Source organism: Schistocerca gregaria, chromosome 1, assembly GCF_023897955.1.
Source record: "Schistocerca gregaria isolate iqSchGreg1 chromosome 1, iqSchGreg1.2, whole genome shotgun sequence".
In the NCBI taxonomy this organism is placed as follows: domain Eukaryota; kingdom Metazoa; phylum Arthropoda; class Insecta; order Orthoptera; family Acrididae; genus Schistocerca; species Schistocerca gregaria.
Genome location: NC_064920.1, coordinates 168,825,786 through 168,853,494, shown reverse-complemented (window position 1 = coordinate 168,853,494; position 27,709 = coordinate 168,825,786). Strand labels below are relative to the sequence as shown.

At 38.5% G+C, this 27,709-nt stretch overlaps 1 protein-coding gene across 7 annotated transcripts in view; it reads left to right on the top strand.

Annotated features, from left to right (window-relative positions):
* LOC126336147 (RUS family member 1) overlaps positions 1-27,709 on the top strand; it is a 109,193-nt gene that overhangs the window by 51,926 nt on the left and 29,558 nt on the right. For all 7 annotated transcript variants that reach the window (XM_049999657.1, XM_049999665.1, XM_049999650.1 and 4 more), the window contains one exon: positions 7,772-7,971. In XM_049999657.1, coding sequence (XP_049855614.1) covers positions 7,772-7,971 — 200 coding nt within the window. The remainder of the gene's footprint in view (positions 1-7,771; positions 7,972-27,709) is intronic.

Below are 27,709 nucleotides of genomic sequence, written 5' to 3'. Positions count from 1 at the left end.
ATTATTTTTTGTAACTAACCAAAACTGTTGTTGTTTTCAAATGGAAAATATGTTTATTTTGTTAATATGATATTGTACAAATTTTGAAGGGTGTGCTACAAGAAGTCATCATAATAAACTCTCTGATATTCCAAACTTTTGTTGTGGTTTGTACTAAACAGCAAAAAATGGCTTATTTCAGATCCATTTTAAACTTGTACATCAACCATGGACCTTGCCGCTGGTGGGGAGGCTTGCGTGCCTCAGCGATACAGATAGCCGTACCGTAGGTGCAACCACAACGGAGGGGTATCTGTTGAGAGGCCAGACAAACGTGTGGTTCCTGAAGAGGGGCAGCAGCCTTTTCAGTAGTTGCAGGGGCAACAGTCTGGATGATTGACTGATCTGGCCTTGTAACAATAACCAAAACAGCCTTGCTGTGCTGGTACTGCGAACGGCTGAAAGCAAGGGGAAACTACAGCCGTAATTTTTCCCGAGGGCATGCAGCTTTACTGTATGATTAAATGATGATGGCATCCTCTTGGGTAAAATATTCCGGAGTTAAAATATTCCCCCATTCGGATCTCCGGGCGGGGACTACTCAAGAGGATGTCGTTATCAGGAGAAAGAAAACTGGCGTTCTACGGGTCGGAGCGTGGAATGTCAGATCCCTTAATCGGGCAGGTAGGTTAGAAAATTTAAAAAGAGAAATGGATAGGTTAAAGTTAGATATAGTGGGAATTAGTGAAGTTCGGTGGCAAGAGGAACAAGACTTCTGGTCAGGTGACTACAGGGCTATAAACACAAAATCAAATAGGGTTAATGCAGGAGTAGGTTTAATAATGAATAGGAAAATAGGAATGCGGGTAAGCTACTACAAACAGCATAGTGAACGCATTATTGTGGCCAAGATAGATACGAAGCCCACACCTACTACAGTAGTACAAGTTTATATGCCAACTAGCTCTGCAGATGACGAAGAAATTGAAGAAATGTATGATCAAATAAAAGAAATTATTCAGGTAGTGAAGGTGACTGGAATTCGGTAGTAGGAAAAGGGAGAGAAGGAAACGTAGTAGGTCAATATGGACTGGGGCAAAGAAATGAAAGAGGAAGCCGCCTGGTAGAATTTTGCACAGAACACAACTTAATCATAGGTAACACTTGGTTCAAGAATCATAAAAGAAGGCTGTATACATGGAAGAAGCCTGGAGATACTGACAGGTTTCAGATAGATTATATAATGGTACGACAGAGATTTAGGAACCAGGTTTTAAATTGTAAGACATTTCCAGGGGCAGATGTGGACTCTGACCACAATCTATTGGTTATGACCTGTAGATTAAAACTGAAGAAACTGCAAAAAGTTGGGAATTTAAGGAGATGGGACCTGGATAAACTAAAAGAACCAGAGGTTGTACGGACTTTCAAGGAGAGCATAAGGGAGCAAATGACAGGAATGGGGGAAAGAAATACAATAGAAGAAGAATGGGTAGCTTTGAGGGATGAAGTAGTGAAGGCAGCAGAGGATCAAGTAGGTAAAAAGACTAGGGCTAGTAGAAATCCTTGGGTAACAGAAGAAATATTGAATTTAATTGATGAAAGGAGAAAATATAAAAATGCAGTAAATGAAGCAGGCAAAAAGGAATACAAACGTCTCAAAAATGAGATCGACAGGAAGTGCAAAATGCCTAAGCAGGGATGGCTAGAGGACAAATGTAAGGATGTAGAGGCTTATCTCACTAGAGGTAAGATAGATACTGCCTACAGGAAAATTAAAGAGACCTTTGGAGAAAAGAGGACCACTTGTATGAATATTAAGAGCTCAGATGGAAACCCAGTTCTAACCAAAGAAGGGAAAGCAGAAAGGTGGAAGGAGTATATAGAGGGTCTATACAAGGGCGATGTACTTGAGGACAATATTATGGAAATGGAAGAGGATGTAGATGAAGATGAAATGGGAGATACTATACTGCGTGAAGAGTTTGACAGAACACTGAAAGACCTGAGTCAAAACAAGGCCCCCGGAGTCGACAACATTCCATTGGAACTACTGACGGCCTTGGGAGAGCCAGTCCTGACAAAACTCTACCATCTGGTGAGCAAGATGTATGAGACAGGCGAAATACCCTCAGACTTCAGGAAGAATGTAATAATTCCAATCCCAAAGAAAGCAGGTGTTGACAGATGTGAAAATTACCGAACTATCAGTTTAATAAGTCACAGCTGTAAAATACTAACGCGAGTTCTTTACAGACAAATGGAAAAACTGGTAGAAGCCGACCTCGGGGAAGATCAGTTTGGATTCCGTAGAAATGTTGGAACACCTGAGGCAATACTGACCCTACGGCTTATCTTAGAAGCTAGATTAAGAAAAGGCAAACCTACGTTTCTAGCATTTGTAGACTTAGAGAAAGCTTTTGACAATGTTGACTGGAATACTCTCTTTTAAATTCTGAAGGTGGCAGGGGTAAAATACAGGGAGCGAAAGGCTATTTACAATTTGTACAGAAACCAGATGGCAGTTATAAGAGTCGAGGGGCATGAAAGGAAAGCAGAGGTGGGGAAGGGAGTAAGACAGGGTTGTAGCCTATCCCCGATGTTATTCAATCTGTATATTGAGCAAGCAGTAAAGGAAAAAAAGAAAAATTCGGAGTAGGTATTAAAATCCATGGAGTAGAAATAAAAACTTTGAGGTTCGCCGATGACATCGTAATTCTGTCAGAGACAGCAAAGGACTTGGAAGAGCAGTTGAACGGAATGGATAGTGTCTTGAAAGGAGGATATAAGATGACCATCAACAAAAGCAAAACGAGGATAATGGAATGTAGTCGAATTAAGTCGGGTGATGCTGAGGGAATTAGATTAGGAAGTGAGACACTTAAAGTAGTAAAGGAGTTTTGCTATTTGGGGAGCAAAATAACTGATGATGGTCGAAGTAGAGAGGATATAAAATGTAGACTGGCAATGGCAAGAAAAGCGTTTCTGAAGAAGAGAAGTTTGTTAACATCGAGTATAGATTTAAGTGTCAGGAAGTCATTTCTGAAAGTATTAGTATGGAGTGTAGCCATGTACGGAAGTGAATCATGGACGATAAATAGTTTGGACAAGAAGAGAATAGAAGCTTTCGAAATGTGGTGCTACAGAAGAATGCTGAAGATTAGATGGGTAGATCACATAACTAATGAGGAAGTATTGAATCGGATTGGGGAGAAGAGAAGTTTGTGGCACAACTTGACCAGAAGAAGGGATCGGTTGGTAGGACATGTTCTGAGGCATCAAGGAATCACCAATTTAGTATTGGAGAGCAGCGTGGAGGGTAAAAATCATAGAGGGAGACCAAGAGATGACTACACTAAGCAGATTCAGAAGGACGTAGGTTGCAGTAGGTACTGGGAGATGAAGAAGCTTGCACAGGATAGAGTAGCATGGAGAGCTGCATCAAACCAGTTTCAGGACTGAAGACCACAACAACAACAACGACAACATAAAATTCCTCTTATTTGCTAAAACTAATCGCTATAAGCCACAAGCAATTACCTGCCTCTATAATAAAATTAAAGATAGATAATAACCTTCCGTAAATTCACAAACACCAGCAGAAAAGGAAATATTTGTATGCATTCCTGTCCTGGGCACATTCACCCAGTTGCAAATCATTTTCAAAGGACAAGATTTCAAATACATTTCTGCAGCATTTACCATGTGTAACATAACATAATCCTCAGTACCAAAACAACCAGCCTGTTCCTTGAAAAATTAGAAATTTACAATGTTGTGTGGACAGTTGTTCCAGTTTTTATCTTGACCAGACCATCAGAAGCTTTGATATAAGATAATAGTGAACACACGGACACCTTTAGACTAAAAGATTTGAATAAATCTGCAATAGTCATTCAGATGAATTGTCATGGAAAATCTGTTTCTAACATTAAAGATAACTTACAGGTATTACATACCATTAACAAAGGCAAGAAAATTGACATCTTAGAAGAACTAGAAATATACGAGGTGTCTCTCCTACAGATTGTCAGCCACATTTTATTTGTTATTTTTGCAGATATTTGCAATTTGTTTCTTGCAATGTGTAGCTGGAATCAGCCCAAACAAATCCTGCTTATCACATCTCGCATACAATGCCCAGAACTGACAGAAAGTAACTATTTGTTTCCTCTTACCAGGATGACGATTCTTGTAGAATACTTGGAAAACCGTGAGTTATATTTTACCTCGAAATCTCAAAGAATTTCAGGAATTTCACAAAATCTCGGGATTCTGCATTTTTAATGTACCATAGGAATTTAATTGTAGTGAGTTTTATAAATCACAAATTTTAAAATACTTCATATTCCAAAGTGTGTTAATTATGTGAATGTTATTCCATACAAATTATAAGTGTTTTAAAAACTGTGTTCAAGCTACTGCTAATTGTCAGTACATCTCACCCAAGAGGAAACAAAAACTTACTCTTCTCTCTCTCTCTCTCTCACCCCCCCCCCCCCCCCCTTTTCCTTGCTCAACCTTAATTTTTCAAGGACTTCTTTTAATGCCATCTTGCTCCCCATACTTGGAACTCTCAGTGATTTTTTTTCTAAGTTTGAGTAACCATCCTGCCTCTCAAACAAAATGATGTTTAAATTGTAATTTTACATGCCCATCCAATGGACTGATCCTGGATTAATGTAGTGTGTTATTCGTTTTATCAATATGCATGAACAGTCGACTTAAAAGTTTTCTGTGTGTGGTAGCGCGTCATAGTGTATAAAACTGCTGCTGTTGGAGAAAAACCAATGTTTCAGCCACAGTTGCAGTGGCCTTCTTCTGGGTCATGATTAGACCCAGCAATAGTTTTATATGTTGTGACGCGGTACCATACCCAGAAAACTTTTATATATGAACAGGTACGGCAAAACACAAAAAATAATCAGTACATCAGAAGTGACTGAGCAGCACCTCTGCATGTTGGTAGTGGTCAGTGCAGGCCAGGACAGTGCTGTCGCTGCTGGAGTACTGGTTATTCTTAGTGTTTTTTTCTGTCCCTGTTAATATACACTGGTAAAACATATATTGCACTAGACTATTTCAGGGCCACTCAGTCAAATAGACATAGAAAACTATTCTTTTTGTAATGAGAAACATCCAAAAACTTTGTCAATCAATGCCAAGTTGAATAACTGCTTGCGTAAGGGACAGAGGTGGACCAGTACATTATTGACTTGCTTAATTTTTGAAGCTCTTCCTCTTCAATAAATCATTCAGTTTTAGAAAATTATAATCATTTGTTTGTCTGTACATGTAGATCACATCTACTGATGTCCATCCACTTTTGGATAATTCCTTTGTGGTCCATCATTCCTTTATCTTAGGATGTCTGTGTGTGAATATTATTAATGATAGTGGGAAAATTTGTTGCTGCTGTCAGTTTCAGCCGGCCGGTGTGGCCGTGTGGTTCTGGGCGCTTCAGTCTTGAACCACGTGACGGCTGCGGTCGCAGGTTCGAATCCTGCCTCGGGCATGAATGTGTGTGATGTCCTTAGGTTAGTTAGGTTTAAGTAGTTCTAAGTTCTAGGGGACTGATGACCGCAGGTTTTAAGTCTCATAGTGCTCAGAGCCATATGGACCATTTTGTCAGTTTCAGTGGGCCTAGCACCTTGTGGGTATCACACTGACAGGAGATTATCGCCAGTTACAATATGTTGGGATCACTGAAATATTCCTTACAATCCAATGTTTATTTTTGTTTCCACTGGGAAACTTTGAGCTACATTTTTCCAAGTATTAATAAAATAGCTTGCCAAGGATTTAATAATTTCAATGAATAATTTTGAGGTGTTGCTACTTTGTAATTTCGTTACTCTTGTGCTCTATCTGAAAATAAACAATAGCTCCTGTTTCATGACAGTGTTTATAGACTCCTCCACCCTCCCCTTTCCCTTATTTCCATTTGAAGGTTTGTATATGTGTGGATTGATATGTGTGTGTGTGTGTTCCTTACCCTCTCCCTTATAACCCACATCCTTTCATCTTTCCCTTCCCTTCCCTCTTTCCTGTTGAAGCAACTGTGGGTTGTGAAAGCTCGAAATTTTGTGTGTGTGTGTGTTTGTGTGTTTTTTTTTTTTTTTTTTATTGTGCCTATCTACCAGCGCGTTCCTGCTTATATAGGCACCTGACAAGTGTAACTTAAAGATGTGTTCAAAATGTAACAGAAATAACACAGTGTTTAGTGTTTCATAGTGTTTAGTGACTGATTGAAGATTTCCGTAATATGTGAACATAGTCTGTAAGAGAAAATAACACAAGTTTTGAATGTAATTTTAATAACCTAAAACATAATAATAAGTGTTGTAGTCATTGTCTTGTGGGTTTCAGTGAAATGATTAAGTCACCGATACCACTATTTTTCCTTCGGTCAAAAGCTGTATATTAGATAAATTTAAACAGTGGATAATCTGTGATGGAATAAGAACAATAGGAAAGAAATTAGGTTACTACTCACCAGACAGAGAAGGTGTTGAATGGCAGACACACACATTGAAAGAAGACTGTTAGATACTACCACCTTTCATCTAGAGTCCTTGTCTTCTCGAGGTGCTAAGGTGATGACAGTGTGTGTGTGTGTGTGTGTGTGTGTGTGTGTGTGTGTGTTTCTATATGTGAAGGAGGACTCTGTCAGATAGCTTATAATATCTAACAGTGTTCTTTCAATGTTCCTCTCTATCGCTCTGCACCAATATGTGATGAGTAGCAACCTAATCCTGTTTCATACTGTTTTTGTAGATTTGACGTCCTTAAAATGCTTAAGGTGTCAGTGTTACAAAAATGTATATAAAATTTTAATCATTTGAAGTGAAATAAAGATTTCCTAGCATACAGTGAAACCACTTGAACCCCAAAAACAGGCAGAGTAAATGTACAGGTTAGGAAGGAACCATGTATTATCATTCATAAGACCTGAAATGGCATGTTGACCAGACACTGTTGTGGGAGGCACTATATATAGGAAAATAAATAATACAAGGGACCTTCAAAAAGTAATTACTCAATATTATGGCATGCCAAGTAACTTTTACTGAATGCTGCACTACATATCAACGTGACACAGTTACATGACATGACATACTTGACACCATTTTTCAACAAAGTCACAGTGGGGAAACACTACCACTCATTCAGTTCCTCAGTTTCCTCGATGACAGAAAACTGCTTCTTGGTCAGGGAGCCATTCGAGAACTGTTGTGTGAACATCCTCATTGTTGCAAAATCTCTTTCCTCCTAGATGTTCTTTCAGCTTAAGAAAAGACTTACTGGACATTGTTGCCTGTGGTCACTGTCAATGTCCTTCCGTCCAGGTAAGCCTCACCCATGTCTGTGCAGCCTTTGTCACTATGGCCTTTCCTTGATTCACTATCAGATTTTCACAGTGAATCTGTGTGTAATAAATAAGTTTTGCCTACAAGAATGTTACTGTCTGGCATAGTTCAACTTTAGAATATGTTTCCAGTTGCAGCATCCTTTTCCTCACTCCTTGTGATGCACACTGTTATTCACACTGCAGCAGAAATGTCTGTGCAGGACACTCTGAACTTTTACTCTCTTCTGACTATGTGCCACAGTTGTACAATGGTCATAGCTGGGATGACGTGTAACTTGCTTTAGAAGTCTGTTGATAACCTTTTTGTGGTGGGGATTGTGTATCTAATATCGTCATTGGCTATAACATTGAATTTAATTAGTGCTCTATCTTAATATAGGGAGAGAGATGAATAAACTGTTGTGTAACATATTATTACAGGTTTGTGTGGGTGATGTTTGCTCTCTTAACCATCATCCACATTTATGCTAACTTCAAAGCTGTACAGTCCCTGACACTGACAACACTGAACCATACCAGATATTGCATCATTCTTGATACGTTGAAAGAAGAGGGTAATAAGTTTATTATTGACTCGCCAAAAAATGTCAACAGACGGGAACTTAGCTTTTCTATTAATGGTGAGTAAAGAGTTATTTTGTGCATACTTTAATCATGGGCAATGTGCAAGGCGGTGGCATTAGGGCCGTCCCATGTGTCACAAGTTGTCACGATCAAGATCTCATATATGAAAACATGTATACAGAACTTCATTATTGTCGATAGTAAAAGAAACTTAACAGCAGACATTTCACAGTAAAATGTTAACATAACCTTTTGAACTGCTTATTGGTGTTAACTGACGTTGATCTTGGGATAATGTCAGACATAAGACATGGTTCACACTGAGGTGACACGATATGCGACATGACTTGTAATGACCCACCAAGCGGGAAAGCGCCGGCAGACAGGCACAATGAACAAAACACACAAACACACACACACACACACACACACACACACACACACACACACACACACACACACACACACACACAACCACCAGCCCTCGCAACCGATGGCCGCCCCCCCCCCCCCCCCCCAGGAAGGAGAGGGAAAGACGAAACGATGCGGGCTCTAAGGGAGAGGGCAAGGAGTCACTCCAATCCCGGGAGCAGAAAGACCTCCCTTAGGGGGAAAAAAAGGACAGGTGCACACCCGCACACACACACACACACACACACACACACACACACACACACACACATGTTGAAGGTTGTCCTTGATGAGGTTGGCAGATGTGTGAAACTATTGCCACCTGCTGTAGCATGTTTGCTATGCAGAGTCCGTAGCTGCTTCATGTTCCTCTTTTCCGAGTGCTGCTGATACAAGCCTAAGCTGGAAATGATAGACACAGGGAGGCATCAGCTGATGATGCTGACTTAATGTTTTTTCAGTCTATGCTCTCTGATTTCAGGAAATTTTGTGACAGGTGTAAAACAGATCTGAAAGCTGTATTCATGTTACTGAATTTGCAGCTGGATGAAGCCGTGGAGGACACACTGGAATTTTTCTTATCATCATGGGCCTCTTCTATTTCTTTAAACACATTGTCTATGTCTCCACTGAGTTCACCACTTATTGCTACACAATCAGTAGTGACTGATCTCACTTTAGATCCAGTAACACTTCTTCTGAATTATCCCCAAGATAATCATATATTACTTTGCAAAATTGAACAGTTGTGGAAATACTATCCCACCTTTATTAATTTGCAATCATAATTTATAAATGTATGACATGGAATAAAGCACCAGTCTAGGTGGTAATACAAAAAATAAAATTTTCATGATGGTACTTTTAATGAAATTCACACATACAACTTATCCTCTTGTAATGAGTGACTTCTCAACAGGAGAAAGAGTAAAGCAAAAATTTGTATCTTATATTGTCAGAGTATTATTATATAGGGAGGTTGCTTCAAAAAGTGGAAATGGTCTGGAATCATTTTGAAGAATTCGCATAATTTTCGTATTGACAGACCTCACAAGAAACCATAGCAGAATTAAGTTTCATATTTATACCATTGTATGGGCGCACTCTACTAGTTCCATCACTTTCTAAGTTTTCTAAGCTTTAAATTATGATATTCCACAATAATATCCTTTTTGGAAGAGCTCATGATTGCAAATGAACCAGAAGCAGAAACATGGTTCTTGCTGTCTTATTTCTTGTTCTTCAGCAAGTCACATCACATATTGTATCACCTCATTGTGAGCCATGCATAACCATGGTGCTAAGACAGAAAGATAATGGTATAAAAGAAGCTAAATTAAATAAGTTGGAGCACTACTTACAGCAGTAAATGGTGATGTACATGGACAGGAGAGATTTTATGATAAAAATGACTGGTATGACAACATTACTTCCCCCTCCCCCTCCCCTCCGTCCCTCCCTCTCTCTGGAAATACTGAATAAACTCCAGTGAAACTTTCTTACAGATTTGAACAGGAGATGTTTACAGGATAAATTGAGCTGAATTTTTTTTTCTTGGCACTTATCCTTCACAGTGTGCATACTGGACTAGCATTTGGCAGTGATGTTAAAAATCCTTGCCCATCCACTCAGATGAAGGTTTTCCATTGTTTCCCAAAATTGCTTAAATCAAACGTCATGGTTTTTTTTATGTACACAGCCATTTTACTTCACCATCCTCTCCTGATTAGAGCTTGTGTTCTGTCCCTGATCAGCAACACAATATTGTGGATCATCATTTCTTCAGTTGTGGTTTTTGCCAAGAACGCTTGTCCTTCAGGGGTAGTAGTGCCATGGAAGAGTCCAGTGCAATATTTTAAAACGTGTGCCACCATCCCTCAACATCAGGGACGGATGACACATCAGGAAGGGATGACTGCTATGATAAGAAGCACTAAAAAAGTGGCTTCCGTCAGTCACCACTACTGTATTGCCACCACAACAGTGACAGGTGCTAGCTATGTAAAAATTAAGATGATAGCTGTGACATTTGCACTGGCAGCATCGCAGATACACTTGTATCCAGAGAAATAAATTTAGTAAACCACTTTTGAACCATACCATGGGATGAAGTAAGTTTCCATTCTGCTTCACTTTTCCTTCCGCTTCCCTATCATTCTCCACCCATGGAGCAGAGCTTTTATTAACATTCATTGTTAAATGGTTTTCCATGTGTGTGTGTGATTTAAACCATTCTTAATGAAGGGGTAACACAGAGAACAAACCATATTTCTTTGAGTATAAAGTAAAGAGAAGTCTAAAATCAGATATAGAAGATTAGCAGTTCATGTTGTGCTGTTGGTCTTGACAGATGTCTTGTCCAGTTGCTATGCAGGCTGTATGCAAGGCTGACCTTCTCTGGTTGCAAAAGTTGCTTGTGTGTAGAAGTTTGGATGTATTTGTCGGAGACATATCCTTGTTGTCATTTGCTGTTTTCTATATTTTTAATGGAGTTACTGGTTGTGGAGTTGTGCGACAGGTTGCGATCATATTCTGTTCACTTAAAAAAAGCAACCTTTTTCTGCACTATTTGAGGTGAAAACAGATCATTTTATTTATCTGGTTTTAAGTCAATTGCATCTTTAGATAGTGGAGCATATTCTTGTCGAACTGTGGAATGAATTTGTGTATATTTATTCTTACCTGTAAAATAGAAAGAAACGTCCACATGGGAAAAATTATTAAAAACAAAGATTCCAAGACTTACCAAGCGGGAAAGCACCGGTAGATAGGCACAATAAATAAAACACACAAACACACACACAGAATTTCTAGCTTTCGCAACCGACGGTTGCTTCTTCAGGAAAGAGGGAAGGAGAGGGAAAGACGAAAGGATGTGGGTTTTAAGGGAGAGTGTAAGGAGTCATTCCAATCCCGGGAGCGGAAAGACTTCCCTTAGGGGGAAAAAAGGACAGGTGTACACTCGCGCGCACACACACACACATATCCATCCACACATACACAGACACAAGCAGACATTTGTAAAGGCCTCTTACCTTTATTTTGATGTAGTCTGTGGCCTTCTCTGTTCTGTTAACTTTTTCAATTTTTTATTTTTTATTTTATTTTATTTTATTTATTTATTTTTGACTTGTACAAACAATATTGATTGCTTAGGCTAATGATTAGTGGAGTTGTTCAGTTGTATACCTAATCTGAATAATTTCTCCATAAAATCCTCAGTTTGAAAACACCACTTTGTAGTCTTAACTCTGAGCAGATGCTCCTACATATAAAGTGCGCCAATCACAAATAACACTGTCTTGTACAATTCCATTGTTGTTTTACAATTGTGAGTCCATACTTATTCCTTCGTTATTGCTTCAGCTAGTGCAGTGATAAGTTTATGTTGTCATGCATCCTAGATAGCAGCTGTAATAAAATACAAACAGCGAGCCAGGTGAGGAAAAATTTAAGATCCTTATAAGAAAATGCTGCAGATTCTGAGCTAGCAGCACTACACCACAGTGAATTAGTTGTCTATGAGATAATTAGTAATTGAATAAGCACTTGGTGGGGATCTGATGCAGCTGCGCTTGTTAATGCTCCATGTAGGTCACTAGTGGGGGGTAACACTTGGACATGCCAACAAAGTGATACAACAAAAATTTATTTTATTAATGTTTAATTAAACAGTGATTTAGCTCATATAATGTACATTTATTTAATCTTTGTTTAATTAAACTAAGATTAAACTGTGGTTTAGCTCACACATCCTAATCATGGTAATATAAAAACAGGAATTCTTTAGACATGTACAAAGCACACCACAGACTTGCTTGTGTTACGAAAATTGGTGCACCCACTTGAGGGTTAACTTATGTTAAACAGCAGTCCCTCTTTCATATGGGAACATATTTTCCATTCACAGCTTGATAGTGGCTCTTTATAATTTCCTATCACCTTCTTTAAATCCTTTTACTTTCTCCATATCGACAGGTACCTAACATTTAAATGTGCTTTTCATTTTCCGTTTGATAAATGCAACTTTCAGAAATCAAAAAAAAAAAATCCCCATAATTGTAAATTGTCAATTCTATCTTGTGTAATCTTTTCAACAGTTTGGACAATGATTGGAGACATGTTATCACTTTTTTTGTGTATTTCACTTCATAAGGGTAGACTTTTTGTCTTTGTGAGATAGGGCAACTGTTAATTAGTTAAAACCGACTATTTACGCTACTTAAATGTGAAATTATTGCAAATAGAAGGCCTGTGAGTAAATTTGCTGCTTAACAGTTTTATTGCTCGGAAGAGATGTTATTGGCATATGGCCTGCATAGCAGTTGTTTCCTCATGGTGAGAATGCCATTTTAACTTGTTAAAAAGCCGATACTACCACCAGTATGTAGTACTTTGTTATTAAATAATTGTGTTGACACATACTGAGAACTTTGCTTGTGGAATCTATAGCCAAACATATTTCATTTCTTGGCCACTTTGTCTCTTGAAACACTTTGTACCTTGTCCCATGTCCAGAATAAAGGTGACACATCAGGCTCTTTGTGTAGCTGTCTTTAATACTCTGAAATTCACTCGTACATTCTCTGCTTGATGACCATGATTTATTTTGTTTACTCAAATTAATTTAATTTCAGAAATTTATAACCTGGTCCCTGGTATATTTCTGCTGACACCTGTCGAGATCAAGAAATCTTTAAGTTTTTTGCTATCACTAAGCTCTGGGCATTGTTGGAAGCAACTTCTTCTTCTTCTCCCCCCTTGTTCTCCCTCTTCTTCTTCTACCAACTTTTCAAAATGTCAGTGGTCTCACATAAGGAATTTTAAAGAAAGGCTGATGATCTTTAATTTGTAGCTTGCATACATACTTCACTATTGTGCTTGTTCTCAGTGAATACGCTTTTTCACATGCACTTATGAAAGGCATTTTTCTTCTTTAAAGTCATCACATTTCAGTGTTCTTTTGGACTATTTCAGTATACAGTAGAGATGTGTCAGCTCCTGTGTATTGACTTATGCTGGTAACTCCTCCTCCTAAAGAATTTGTGTCTATAAATCTTTCCCTTTAAATAGGAGTGTATGAGTTTGAAGTGCTCCTAAACTGTTGCAGAGCTCACATTGTATTAGATACAGGAAGCTGTTTAAAATTCTAAATTAAAAGCAGCGAGATGTTGAGGAACAACTAAAGCATATATCTAAAGGGTAGGTTAATGTTAAATGAAGTTGGTGTATTTGCCACAGTTGGTAAGAAGCTCAAATCCTCCAAGATAGAATTTGAAACTGCATGTGAGTTTGTTTGGGCATAAACTTACAATCTGTTAACCACCACTCACCCCCAGATGTAACAAAAAATTTAGGGTAAATCTAAGTGTGCTCCTAAACAAGTTTCCGAATAATCCTGTCATTACTGGAGGAGAATTTAATGATTCAACATCAGTTGGGAGAATTACAGCTTTTTAAGTGGTTGTAGTCGCAAGACAACCAGCAAAACTACTTACTATGATCTCTGAGAACTATCTAGAAAATATTGTTTGAAATTCAACTCTTTATGGAAAGATATTAAATCTAATAGTAATAAATAGATATGACCTCATTGAAACTGATGTCAGTGACCATAAGGCAGTTGTATCATTGATGACTACCAAAGTACAGAGGGCAACTAAAACAAGTAGATGGTTTTATATTTTCAGCAATCTACATAAAGAGGCAGTAGACTCCTATTTCGATAAGGAACTTGAAACATTTAGCTACCAAGAGGAGCACTTAGAACAACTGCAGTTCAGTTTATAAGAATAGTTGACCATGCAATTGATAGATATGAACCTAGTAGAATAGTTAGTGATGGGGTGGACCCTTCATGCTATACATTCACTGTAAAGAAATTTCTAAAGAAAGACAGACTACTATATAATAGGTTTAAAAACAAAGAAGGGATGCTAAATGAAACATGTTTGGCTGTCAGGATGGCTTGCTGAAGTTCTCAACAATTACAGTACCAGAATGTTATCAAAAGATCTTTTGCAGAACCCAGAGAAAATATGCTTGTGTGTAAAGGCTGTTAGTGATATCAAAGTCAGTGTCCAGACACAGACGGAGGAGACAGGGACTGAAACTGAGGGCAGGGAAATAAAAGCTGAACTCGATTTCAAATGTTTCCTGACAAACTAAAATCCAAAGTTATAGCGCCAGTTTAAGTCACGCACCACTGCATAGATGAATGGTATAGACATTAGTTGCAGAGGTGTCGAGAAACAGCTGAAATCACTAAAATTGAACAAAGCCGAAGCACCCACAGGAATCCCTATCAAATTCTGTATCAGGTTTACTGTTGAGGTAAACCCCTTTTAACTATAATGTGCTATGGATCCCTCGAACAAAAAAACTATGCCTGGTGGTTGGAAGAAAGCTCAGAAGGCTTTCAACACTGTTCCTCACAAGTGTCTTCTAATCAAATTGTGTGCCTATGGAATAGCACCTCAGTTGTGCAACTGGATTCGTGATATCCAGCATTCCCCAAGGAAGTGTTATAGGCCTGTTATTGTTCTCGATCTACAGGGTGTTCGGAAATTCCTGTTACAAATGTTCAGGACATGTAGTGGGTGGTGAACACATAACATTTTGAATAGGAACTCATGTCCGGAAACGTATCGTTTCTGTTCTACTACAGTTTCAATGCAGATTATTATCTCATCCACACCCACATGAGGAATGTACTTAGGTATGACCCAGTACAATTATTGCAATCCATTTTAAAAGAATACTGACTCGTTCTGTTATTACTTACGCATTTGCAGTGGAGTAGGTATGGTCCAATCATATGACCGTGCAGAATACCTGCCCACACATTAATTCCAAACCTGTCTTGAAATCCCTGAATATGCGTGTCATGAGGGTTTTCATCTGCCCAGACATAACTATTTGAAGCATTCAGAACACAATCCCTTGTGAACCTACATTCATCTGTGAAGAGAACTCGACATGGAAACAGGGGCGCATTGATGCAGCGGTGCAGGAACCACGTGCAGAAGGTGACACATTTCTCTTTCATCTATTACTACGAACTGTGACCTTTCTGACAGGAAATCACAAATCCAGTTGCACAACTATTCCATAGGCACATAACTTGATTAGAAGACGCTTGTGAGGAACAGTGTCAAAAGCCTTCTGAACTTTCTTCGCATTGTGGAAAGTCTGCTGGACCCATAGCGTGTACCCTTTGTAAGTGGTACAGATGTAATTGTTACTCATGCAGGACGTCCAAGATGGTATTGTGAATAACAGCCATTGCACACACAATTGTTCGTGAACTCGTTTATGGGTTATCTTCAAAGTGACGCAGTACACCTTCTTCAAATTCGGGAGTGTGGCATCACCATGGAGCACCACAGTTCTGCCTCCTCACACTGAAGGTACGCATTTCTCGCAAAGGAAGAGCTGCTAGTTGGCTGTATCATGAACGTTTTCCACACTGTCACACTCCATTGCACAACTGTTTGCCCAAGTTACACAACGGCTGTATTCATTCAGTATCTCCTGTTAGTCCAATCTGGTATGGGTCCCATACACTTGAGCAATATTCTAGAACCAGTCACACAATTGATTTGTAAGCAAGTCTCCTTTGTAGACTGATTGCACTTGCCCAGTATTTTACCAATAAACCAAAGTTTACCACCTGCTTTACCCACAACTGAGCCTATGTGATCATTCCATTTCATAACCCTTCAAAGTATTACAGCCAAGTATTTGTATAAGTTGGCCTTTGCAGTAGCTTGTGCAGCCCTTGACGGTCAGTGGGAAAAGATTGCAGTTTAAAGAAAAGAAGCTTCTGAAATTTCACATCATTTCCCATAGGTAAACAAGACAGTGTATACAATTTGTATGCTATGCCATAGGGAAATTAAGAATTTCTATTGGTAAGTAAAAAGAATAAAGACTGACATTGCAGTTTCTTTTTTGTACAATCAGGCATTATTTTCATTGGATGGAAAAGAAGAGTCAGTGACATGATGAGTGCAAGAAAAGATTTTCTGCCACACAAATATTGATTAAATTTTGTGTTGCCATATATAGTGGATAAGGCCCCCTTTGACAGCTGACTTTAGTTGAGTTGGGCCTTGTTCAATGTCATAGACATAATTCTTGTGGGGCAGTCATTGTTTCCAAACCTTGTGAAATAAAGTTTCCCTTTATCTATGTGATGATGCATCAATGGCAAGCATTACCAGTTTCTGCTGATCAAAATGAATAAGAAATGGGTAACTAAACAATGCAGTTTCCAACTTATGAAATGGTCATTCATATTATCCAGTTGATTGGAAAGGAACATTTTTATGTCAGAAACAATGGAAAGGAGCAGCAACTTGTACTGTGTTCAAAATAAATTTAATGTATTAGTTAAGTTTTCGTAGAACTGCTTGTAGTTCCCATAGATATTTAGGCCCTGGTAATCTTAGTCAAGAACCAAGTGCTCTGAGTGTCAGTCCAGGTACACTTGAAACTTCACTACCACCTCTTACTATGGCGACAGTGAACCATCCGTTTCCATGTGAGAATGTGTCGTTAATATCCAAGCTAAAATTCAGTGAACATCCTAGAAATACAGAAGGTCCATCGATGAGAGTGTGGGCTGCAACAGGATTTGGGTTCTTCTAGGGGGAACAGTTTTCAACACAGGCACATTATTTCAATCCCTGTCCACAAAAAAGGAAGAATGCTGTGAGTCATCTGAGATTTTGTAGACTGAGAAGTGTTACTACATCTGCTGTTCATACCTGGTCCAGTCCTCGTGCTTTGCACTGTGGGAATGAAGGAAGGAGGCGGCACCTGGCCCCCAGAATTTTGTGTTTCAGTTGAAGTTGGTTACTTGGCTTGTTGTGCATCCAGGATTCTAGTAATGACCAACAGTAATGTTGGTATTTGCTGGCAATGAAACCTTAATAACTCTTATGAGTGATGACTCTCATGTGGTTGCTGTTGTATACAGAAATTAAGCACCCAAGGGAAAAAATTAGTTACTTTCTAATGCTGCCATTTTGACTAAATTGATGTTGTCTGAAGTGGTTGATGATTAATTCTATCCTGTGCATCCTAAAACCATTATCCCGTCCTCATCATGAGAAATGCCTATTGTGTCCATAGGTTGTTTGAGGTAGCTGGACAGTCCTTGAACACTCCAAACATGTAATAAATGATTAAAACACAACACAGTATTCACAACATGTGCGACAAAGTAAACTAATTCGTACCTTTAGTGTCACTGGTTGTCTGTTCCACGCTGTTTCAGAAATAGTTCTGTATTGTCATTGAATATCAGTAACATTGTACAATGATCATAGTTGTATTCTCACTGTGAGTCTTTGGAGATCCGAGGCAGAGCAAGGTGTGTGGCATTTTAAAAAGACTGGTACAGTTGCATGCAGTCAGTAGAAGTGAAGAGGGTATACTCTCCTGGCACCATCCACATGAATATGGCAAGCCTTAGTGGAGAGCGCCTCACGGAGGTATCTACTGACCATATGTTTAAGTGCCACATATTCTGCTGAGATAAGGGGAGTGTGCGATGTGCCCGGTGTGCAGGCATCATAAACGCTGTCGATATGGTAGAACTGATGTGCTAAACTACTGTCCAATATCCTTGACACACATTTGCTGTAGAATCTTAGAACATATTCTGCCCTCAAATGGAATGAAGTATATCAAACAGAATGACCACATCCATCTCATCCAACAAGGATTCAGAAAAAATAAATCATATGTACCCAACTCGCATTTTTCTCACATGATATCCTGAAAGCCATGAATAAAGGCAGTCTGGTAGAGGCAGTATTTCTCAAGTTGTAAAAAGTGTTTGACTCAGTACAGCATCTATACTGATTATAAGAAGTATGATCATACGGGATACAAAGTGAAGTTCATGACTAGATTGAAGATTTCTTGATAGAGTGGCTGCAGCGTGTTATCATGGATGGAGAGTCATTGAGAGATGTGTCCCAGTGAAGTGTGTGGTGATCCTATCTGTTCATGTTGCGTGCTAATGACATTACAGGTGATATTAATTGCAACTTCAGAGTTTTTGCAGATGGTTAAGTTATCTAAAATGAAGTACTGTCTAAAAATAGATGCAAAAATCATCAAACCTTGATGAGATTTGAAAGCGATACAAATATAGGAAACTTGCTTTAAATGTTTAGAAATGTAAATTTGTGCACATTACAATGAAAAAAAAAGTAGAATGCAATGATTACAGTATTAAAGAGTGGGTGTAACAGACTGTAGGGTTTTGAAATTGAATGAGTATGTGGTACCCCTACCAAATAGGACTAGCATAGATATTACACATATACAGAGAATGGCAGCATGAAGGGTTAGGGGTCTCTCTCTCACTCTCACTCTCACTCTCACTCTCACTCTCACTCTCTCTGTCTGTCTCTGCTTGTGGGTGTGGGTTTGCGTGTGGGTGTGCATGTGGGTGTGGGTGTGGCCAAGTGAGGATAAGAATAGATTAATTACAGCATCCACAGTGGCAGTTAAACAATATTTTTTCCCCACAAGCCATACATGAATGGAACAGGGAGAAGGCCTGTAGAGTAGTTTGCAGAGTATGGATGTAGATGCAGATGTGTAGATCAGAGACTCACCCACTCTATGAAGCAGGAGTGTGTTCTGTGACAGATCTGACAACAGAGTACATTGCTGATGCAGGCATATGTTTTTTGGAACATACCATTCAGTGTAAACTGTTTAATGTGGGATTCAGCAGGAGATGACTCCACGTTGACTGTGGAAACAGGTTGCCTGGTCGGATATATCAAGTTTTGTGTTATACAAAGTCGATGGTCACGCACCATCATCCACATAAATGGCATTTTTAACTGTGCAATGTTCCAATGATGGAGGACAGTGGAGGCAGTACCATACCATGGAGGACATTCACCTGGACTTCCATGGGAACTGTAGTAGTAATCAAAAGATACCATAACAGTTTGGACTGTGTGAACATTATCATGGACTACCTGCATTACTTCATGCCATTTACCTTCCCTGACAGTGACGGCACCTTTCAGTAGGGCAATTGTCCAGTCACAAAGTCATAATCATGCTACAGTGATGCAAGGAGAATGCTAGTGAACTCACAATGATGTCTTTTGATCTGAACTTGGTTTTAACTCATCTATGAAACTATTATATTTTCTTCCCAATGACTGTTGGGGAAGTTCAGTATTCCACTTTTCCTTATTGATTGATTAAATTTAACACATTAGCTATTGTTGATATACGGGTTTCATACGAACTGCCCCTCCATGTTGCCTGTTATATTTCTTTTTTAATCTGAGTAACTACTCAAGGTAGTCCAAGAGAGAACTAACTTGATTGCAGTTTTTCCATCGAATTTCAGAATTCAGAGTTCATCAGAATTCCGAACAAATGACTTTCTTAAATTTCTTCTTACAACTAATTGATATGATTGAGATTCCAATGCAAAGGAAGGACATAGGCCACTCCAATGCTGGCCTTGTACCCTTGGGACCTTAGTTTTTCCTTGAAGACTTCAAACCAAGACTCTGCTTTGAAGAGCCTGTCAGATTCTTTGAATTACTGATATCTTGTTATGCAGCCAGCTCTACTGGAATTCATGCTGTAGGTGGCTTACCAAAAATCTAATTTTTAATTTTTCTTACCATGTCACCGATAATATCATATGAAATGGTTTTAAAAATAGTACTGAGTGGACGTCAGCATAGAGTTTAAAGGTGGGGACCCTCTGTGCAAAATTTAAGCTCTTCCCACCTGTTTTTCTTCTTCTGGCATTCTTTCAAACGCGTTCCAGTTTTTCCCTGTACCATCTCCAAGTTCATCTGGAGAAGTTCTACACTCTCCCTAATTTATTTGCAAGTTCATGCACAGCAGAAGCTTACTTATGTGACTCATTGTATCTCACTGTGAAGTCCTTCACTTCTGTGGGCAGCTGTTCTACATCTGTCATCATAAAGGCAGATGTTGGATCAGTAACCCTCATCCTAGTGTTAATATTCCATTACTTTTCTCTGACATCCAGAAACAATTTCAGTAACTTAAGATTAAAATTTAGTTCCAGGTTCTTTACCTTTTGCTGTATCACCTAATGTAATTCTCTCTTATTGTAATGCTTATGTCCTCTCATGTTTACGTTACACAACTTGCATTCAGTTTAGAAATTTAGATCTACGTGGCCTCCTTGTCCTTCCGGTGACTTTAGATATCAAATTTATTTTTAATATTTTAATGGCAGTGGCTAACCAGCTGCTCATATCTCCTACATTTTATCAGCGCCTTTAAATTTGTCCTCTGTGCTATTTTGTCTGTCTGAAGCCTTTGCTTGAATTTTTAATTGCTTGCTATCTCCTAAACATCTTTCATGAATCATCCTTTATGCTTTCTGATTTATTGATAAAGGTTTCAAGTCTTTGTATACAGCTCTCAATCAAGACAGTTATCCTTATCTCCATATGGGACCAGAGATATTGACATGTTTCAGTAACCTGTGTTGTGCACCAAACAGTGCCTCCGCTTTCGTTGATTAAAACTTTAATTTCCCCTTTCCAGTGTTCCCAACAGTCTGCTCTATCTTACCATAGTAATTATCTCATTATAAAAATAATTGGATAGATCTTTCTGTGTATGCGCTTGGGGGAGGGGTGTGCTTTTCTGTACACAAGTTTGCTTTTGTACCTGGTGAGTGAGTGCATCTGGATGTGAGATTTATGCAATTGTTAAAGTTTATGCTAATGCTGAAGCCTGTATTGAAGCGAAAACCAATGTAGTAAGTGTAAACAGTGAAGACTACAGTGGTGGCTTTTTTGCCAAATCTGCCAGGGTCAAACATGCACTCAGTATAGGTATAGATATTTTATTTGCTAACAAAAATAATTGTTGCCAATGTATGAACTTGATTTTTGTACATCACATAATTACATTACATCTATAATGTTGTTATACAATTTACTTTGCAGTAGATGAAACTAAATTTAGACTTATCCTATTTTCCAAATTCTTTAGGATTTTTCCAGTGCTGGATGAGGTATCAAAATTTAGGGAAAGTTTCTGGAAATGAACTGAGTTTGTCCTTGCTAAACTGTTGCACTGTAATTAGTCTTCTTCTGACATAAGAGTATTTATCTCAGTTGTTGGTTGTTCTGACTTCACACTTCTATTGTACTGATTATCTTTCCTTTCCTTATACATCCCTTCAGCGACAAGCCTATGTCCTATATCTTCCCATGTATCTCCTCCCATACAAGGTGGTAAATTCTCCCTAGTTTGGCTGTTACCATTCTTTGTGCAAGATTTTCCTAAGGAAGTGTACTAATTGTTTATGTAATACTGTCATTCTGTTGATCCCCATTACATAACTGGTTGGCTTCTGGTGTACATCATCTATGTGCTTTGACCAGTATCTTTGCAAGTGATCCGATATTTCTACAGAATATTCCAACTAGCATCTTTCAGTGGACATGTAGGCTTTCTCCTTTGCACTGTGTTCCCTCCCATCCATTCATTTCCTTCATTAACATACACATAGATCTGTATTCCTTATATACTAGCACACTGACTATAGTTTCCCAGCACTCAGTGTCACACACAATGTTGGCATGTTGGCATTGTTGTTCTGTCTGGATGTTGTCTGGTCTCAGCTTTTACTAATATCTTATAAAATTCCTGCTATTTGAAAAGGTGACCAGTTGACTCTTCCGTGCATTCTGCAAAATGCCATTTTTTATTCATCCAGTTTTATGGAGACTTCTAGATTCTTCTGCAGTAATCACATGTATGACATGAATTTTCATTGAATACTGTGTGGCTGAGCCATGTATTTAGTGCAACAGGCAGAGTTTTGCATTTCAGTAATCAAGTTTGAGTGTGTCTGAGAGAAATTAATTTATTTTTTTCTAATTCTGGTCTGCACAATAATTGTGTAGTATACACTATTTCTTAAATGATACATATCCTATGACTATAGTTCTTTTGGTGCTGGACATAACAGTTGTTGGTCGGACATGTCAGAAGTATTCATGGAGTGTAATAATCAGCTAAAAATGAATTTCATGCCATAGGTTGAAACAATACACAATTTTATAACTTGGAGATGTTAAATATATGTATTACATCTAGTAAGAGCAGCCATTTCTAATATTTTGTATATGCTACCAGTGACAGCATTTTTTTCAAGAAACATACATAGTCTTCAGTGTCAATTCCCAAAGCTACCTCTCTGCATCTTCAAAGATTTGGTGACTCGCTGGATCATACCTCTCTGAACCTTTAGCAACATAGCTGCATCCACAGTTCCAAGAAAATCATGGATGTGTGCTGCCAGTTCTTCCACATTCCTCAGTGAAACAGACAAAAGAAGTTCTATCAAGTGTCCCCAAAAGGAAGAAATTCAGAGGTGTTTGGACAGGCCATGAAACTGAACCGCTGCATCCAGTCCATTACATGGGAACGGCTCTATGTAAATGCCATTGCATATTTCTACCAAGGTGTGCAGCTGCATCATCATGTCAGAACTACAACCTCTGACAAACATGAAATGGAATATTTTCTAGTACTTTGGAAACTTGTTTGTGAGAATGCACAATCATTTCACACAGGTAATGGATCTGGCAACATATAGGAGTAATGGGTCTGGCAACATGTAGGGGGTCCAAGATACTATTTCCTAACATACTGGCCATATGTTGATTCTGAAGCAGATCTGACATTCATGGTCACAGATGATACACAGGATAATTTCACATCCATGGTGGGAGAGTTGCATATCAAAGAAATCCTCTAGTTTGAGCACAGTTCCATCAGAATATATTACAATTTTTTATGATATTAGATAGAATAAGCCAATTTTCTGAGGATTATATTTTTTGGTCACAAACTGGCTTTCACATTCTTAAGCTATTGTCAGGTAACAACTAAATGTTCCAAACACAGGTAAAATGATTTTCAGCTTACACAGATGTAATTTATACAAAAGATACAAAAGGTGGAAAAAATGATGACATGTAGAGTGTTTACATAGAGAAGTACTACATTGTTTTTTGTTACACAGAAATAGTTACATTAACTAAAAAAGAAAATCTGACACTTTTGTTTGCCTACTGTGGCTGACTTTACCAGCTATGATATGTTTGTACAACAATGTGTTGCAAGACATTAATTTGTACCATTTATATCAATGTTAACCACATGTGTTGAAGTGTGTGTTTGTCATCTTGCACAGTACATAACAATATGATGTTAACGGTCTAAAAACGTTGTACTCAATGATGGTGTGCAGCTGTAATATAGATTGTACAGAAGAAAAATAATATAGATTGTACAGAAGAAAAAGACAGTAATATACAGTCAAACGGCGTGGAGTATTATTTCAAAAAATACTGTATGACCATAGCTCAGCACCATCAAAAACTTTTTATTGAAGCTTTTGATGTTCATATAGATTTAAAAAATAACAAAAAATAAAGTTGAATTTTCAATTTTAGTACAGTATGTATAACTAAGATGTAATTTAATGGATGCTACGGTCGCAGGTTCGAATCCTGCCTCGGGCATGGATGTGTGTGATGTCCTTAGGTTAGTTAGGTTTAAGTAGTTCTAAGTTCTAGGGGACTAATAACCACAGCAGTTGAGTCCCATAGTGCTCAGAGCCATTTAATTTAATGGAGGAAAAAAAAGGAAATTGAGTTTGGTCACTTAATTCTAAGCTGGAATTCCGCATCATGTATTTGTTGATTTATGGAAGGGTCAGCTTCCTTGCTTTCTTAACTGAATGTAAAACTTCGCATTCTACATTATATGAGTGGTCTTCAGTTAAAAGATGGTTGGCAAAAGTAGAATCTTTCTTTTGTAAGGTGGAGCTCTGCCCTGATTGATAGCATCCTATGAAAAAAAGAAAAGTGTAATTTTACAGCAGTGCAATACATTTTCAGTCGGTAGTAAGAAAACTGGTACATCAGTCCATATATTGCTAAAAAGTTAGATAACCACAGAAAAAAGGTAAAATCTCACAATAACAGACATGCACTTTATAGTACTGATAGCATACCAAAATTTTTATTCAATAGTACAAACCCGCTACAACCATTGGCACAGAGGGATGTGTATAAAATCACATGCAAGCACCATGGAAAAGTATATGTTGGTGAGTCAGGTAGAGCTGTGGCAGTTGGGTTATTTTAACATAAGAGAAGATGGAGATTAGGAAAGAAAGAGTCAGGCTATGCCAATCATCATTTAACTGAAAACCACACATATAATGTAGAATGTAAAATTTTACATTCTTTAATGAAAAGCAGGAAGATGGCCATACTGGTAGTCAACAAATATATGACACAGAATGTCAGCATAGTAATAAATGACCAGACTCAGTTCTCTTTTTCCACTCTGTTAAATTAAGTTTTAGTTACAAATACTAGATTAAACTTTAAATTCAGCTTTATTTTCCCTTAGTTGTTATATTTCTCTCCACATAAAAAACATTGTTTCCTCTTTAGGTTTCAGTACTTCAGTTGGTAAAAACCCTTACAGCAGGCTTGTCCAAACTGTGCCCCTGGGGCGCTAGCACCCACGAATGCCCACGGCCAGCACCCCGGGCGAATTCATATGTTGTCACAGTGGCCGCGCCGTGTCGATCAGCTGGCCTTACGGAACGTCCGCCGCGCCTCGCCATGCCACTTTACACGTGCTTCTTGCAGATGACAGACCGCTGTGCAAGCAGCATTAATACGACACAGAGCCGTTGATCAACAGACGTAAGGTGTCAGGGCGACAGTGGATCGAGATCGATGGTCAACAGCAGCAGACAAAAAGAAAGAGGAGCGGTGTGTCCTCACTATTTAAACCTGAGTGGGAAATTAATTTCCTTTGTACTGCTGTCGAAAATCATGCCAAACGTTTAGTATGTCCTCAGAACCTCATGTATTTAAAAAAGTACTCTACTGAATGGCATTTTAATACGTCACAAATATCAGTTCGAAAATTTGTCGCAAGAGGACCGCCAGTGAAAGCTTGAAGAGCTGAAATAAAATTTTAAGTTTAACCACTGTGAACTAAGTGTTTCCTATCATATGACTATTTATTATTTATAAAGATGACAAATAAAACTATATTTTACAATCTGATATGTCAAATGGTTCAAATGGCTCTGAGCACTATGGGACTTACCTTCTGAGGTCATCAGTCCTCTAGAACTTAGAACTACTTAAACCTAACTAACCTAAGGACTTCACACACATCCATGCCCGAGGCAGGATTCGCACCTGCGACCGTAGCGGTCGCGCGGTTCCAGACTGTAGCGCCTAGAACTGCTAGGCCACCCCGGCCGGCTGATATGGCACTTAGCAATGTGCCAATTCTCGAATATCAGATTGTCAGCAACAAGGAACATTTCTTTTTGGTTAATTTTTATATTTGGGTAGCATTAAATCTCGTCGCACAGACATAAGAATAAGTTTCAGGTGCGTTATTTTTTGCCACTTTCTGAAAACCCTTCACAAACGCTCTCTTGGACAGCAAAGTGTCATTAAGAGTCATTCTTTGTTTTTGTATATTTGTGTTTTTATGGATGGGAAAACATATGTTGTAGTTTGATCTATGTTTTCAATTAATTAAAACGCAAATATTCCAATAGATAAATATATATTTTGCGACCACTTTTCGCTGTCCTTGCCAGTGTCTAAGGCTGCTTGTCAGAGGAACTGGGGGAAACACACCTAAAACCAATCTTTTTGTGTTAGTTTTTATTTGAATTTCAATGAATGAAACAATTGTTAAAATGATAAAAGTGTTTTAAAAAACAGGACTGTACAAAATTAATTATTTGTTCTTTTTTGCCGTGGTAGGAGCAGGAAACGAGTGAGCAAAGTTTGCGCGCAAGCTACAAATGCTCGCTGAGAATTGTGAAAGCAGAGAGACCCTTTGCGGCTGGGAATCTCATCAAGGATTGCCTGGTCGACTCGGCGGCTTGTATTTGTCCAGCAGACCTCATTGAAAAATTTGAAAAAATAGCTCTTTTGCTTCAAACATGTTGCTTGCCGAGTTGAAGATATGGCCTCACATATGGAGCAGCAATTAATGGAGAGAGTGGCAAAATCATTTCATTTTCTATCGCTCATGACGAGTTCGTGGACGTTGCGGTCACATCTCAGCTCGTCATATTCATTCGAGGTGTCGATGACAATGTGCGTGTCACAGAAGAATTTCTTGACCTTATACCATTAAAAGACACAAACACGGGCTTGGATATTGTTCTAGCCGTAGAAACGTGTTAGAGTAAATGGGTTTAAATGGGAACATCTGACCAGTGTAACAACGGATAGAGCCCTTGCACTATGGGGTATAAGCACTGGATTTCTGAGTTTCGTCAGGTCAAAAATAGCTGAAGTTGGCTGTTCCTAATTCACGGCAGTCCATTGTCTGATACACCACCAGGCACTTTTTGGGAAGATAGTCAACGTAAAAAATTTTATGGGCACAGTTCTTCAAACGGTTAATTATCTGCGATTGCAAGGACTCACACATCGCCAATTTAAAGAATTTCTGGCTGATATCGAAGCGGAATACCCAGACATCCCCTACCATGCTGAAGTAAGATGGCTGAGCAGAGGAAACGTGCTTCATCGGTGCTTCTCCTTGAGGGGCGAAATAAATACCTTTTTGGAAATGAAAGCACTTCCAGAAGAACCACTTTGTGATCCTAAGTGGGTGGCAAATTTGGCTTTTTTGAGTGATCTTACTGGTCATTTAAATACTTTGTACATTTTACTCCAAGGTGAGAATCACTTTGTTGTTGATTTAGTGCAGTCGATTCAAGCATTAAAACCACCAACTTATTTCATGGGAAAAACAGTTGTGGGAGAAGAATTGTAGACACTCTCCTGCACTAGACAGCGTTGAAGAAGATGTATATTTTTCAGATTATGTTCAAATCATTTGTGAATTACAAGAACAGTTTTAAAACAGATTTTTGGAGATAAGTGAGGTTCAACCAGCCTTAGATATATTTGTTCAATCGTTTTCCCTTCGGGCAGAGGACATCTCACAAGTACTTGAACTAGAGTTGATCGACCTGCAGTGCGATATCCGCCTGAAGGACCGCTTTCTTATGTGTAAAACTTAACTTTGGATGACTTGTACAGCTGTCTTCCACAAGAGAAACATAAAAATTTGACTAATTCTTTGAGGTTAGCAGTCTCACGGAATATTGTACCAAACCTAGACAAAATCATTTCCTTGAAAAAGAAAAACGTGTAAAACATTAACTGTCTTCTTTAACAAAAATTACTGCAAGAATTAAAGAGCTTTATAACCTTAATTCTATTTTCAATAAGTTTTCAAACTTAGTCAGTTAAAATT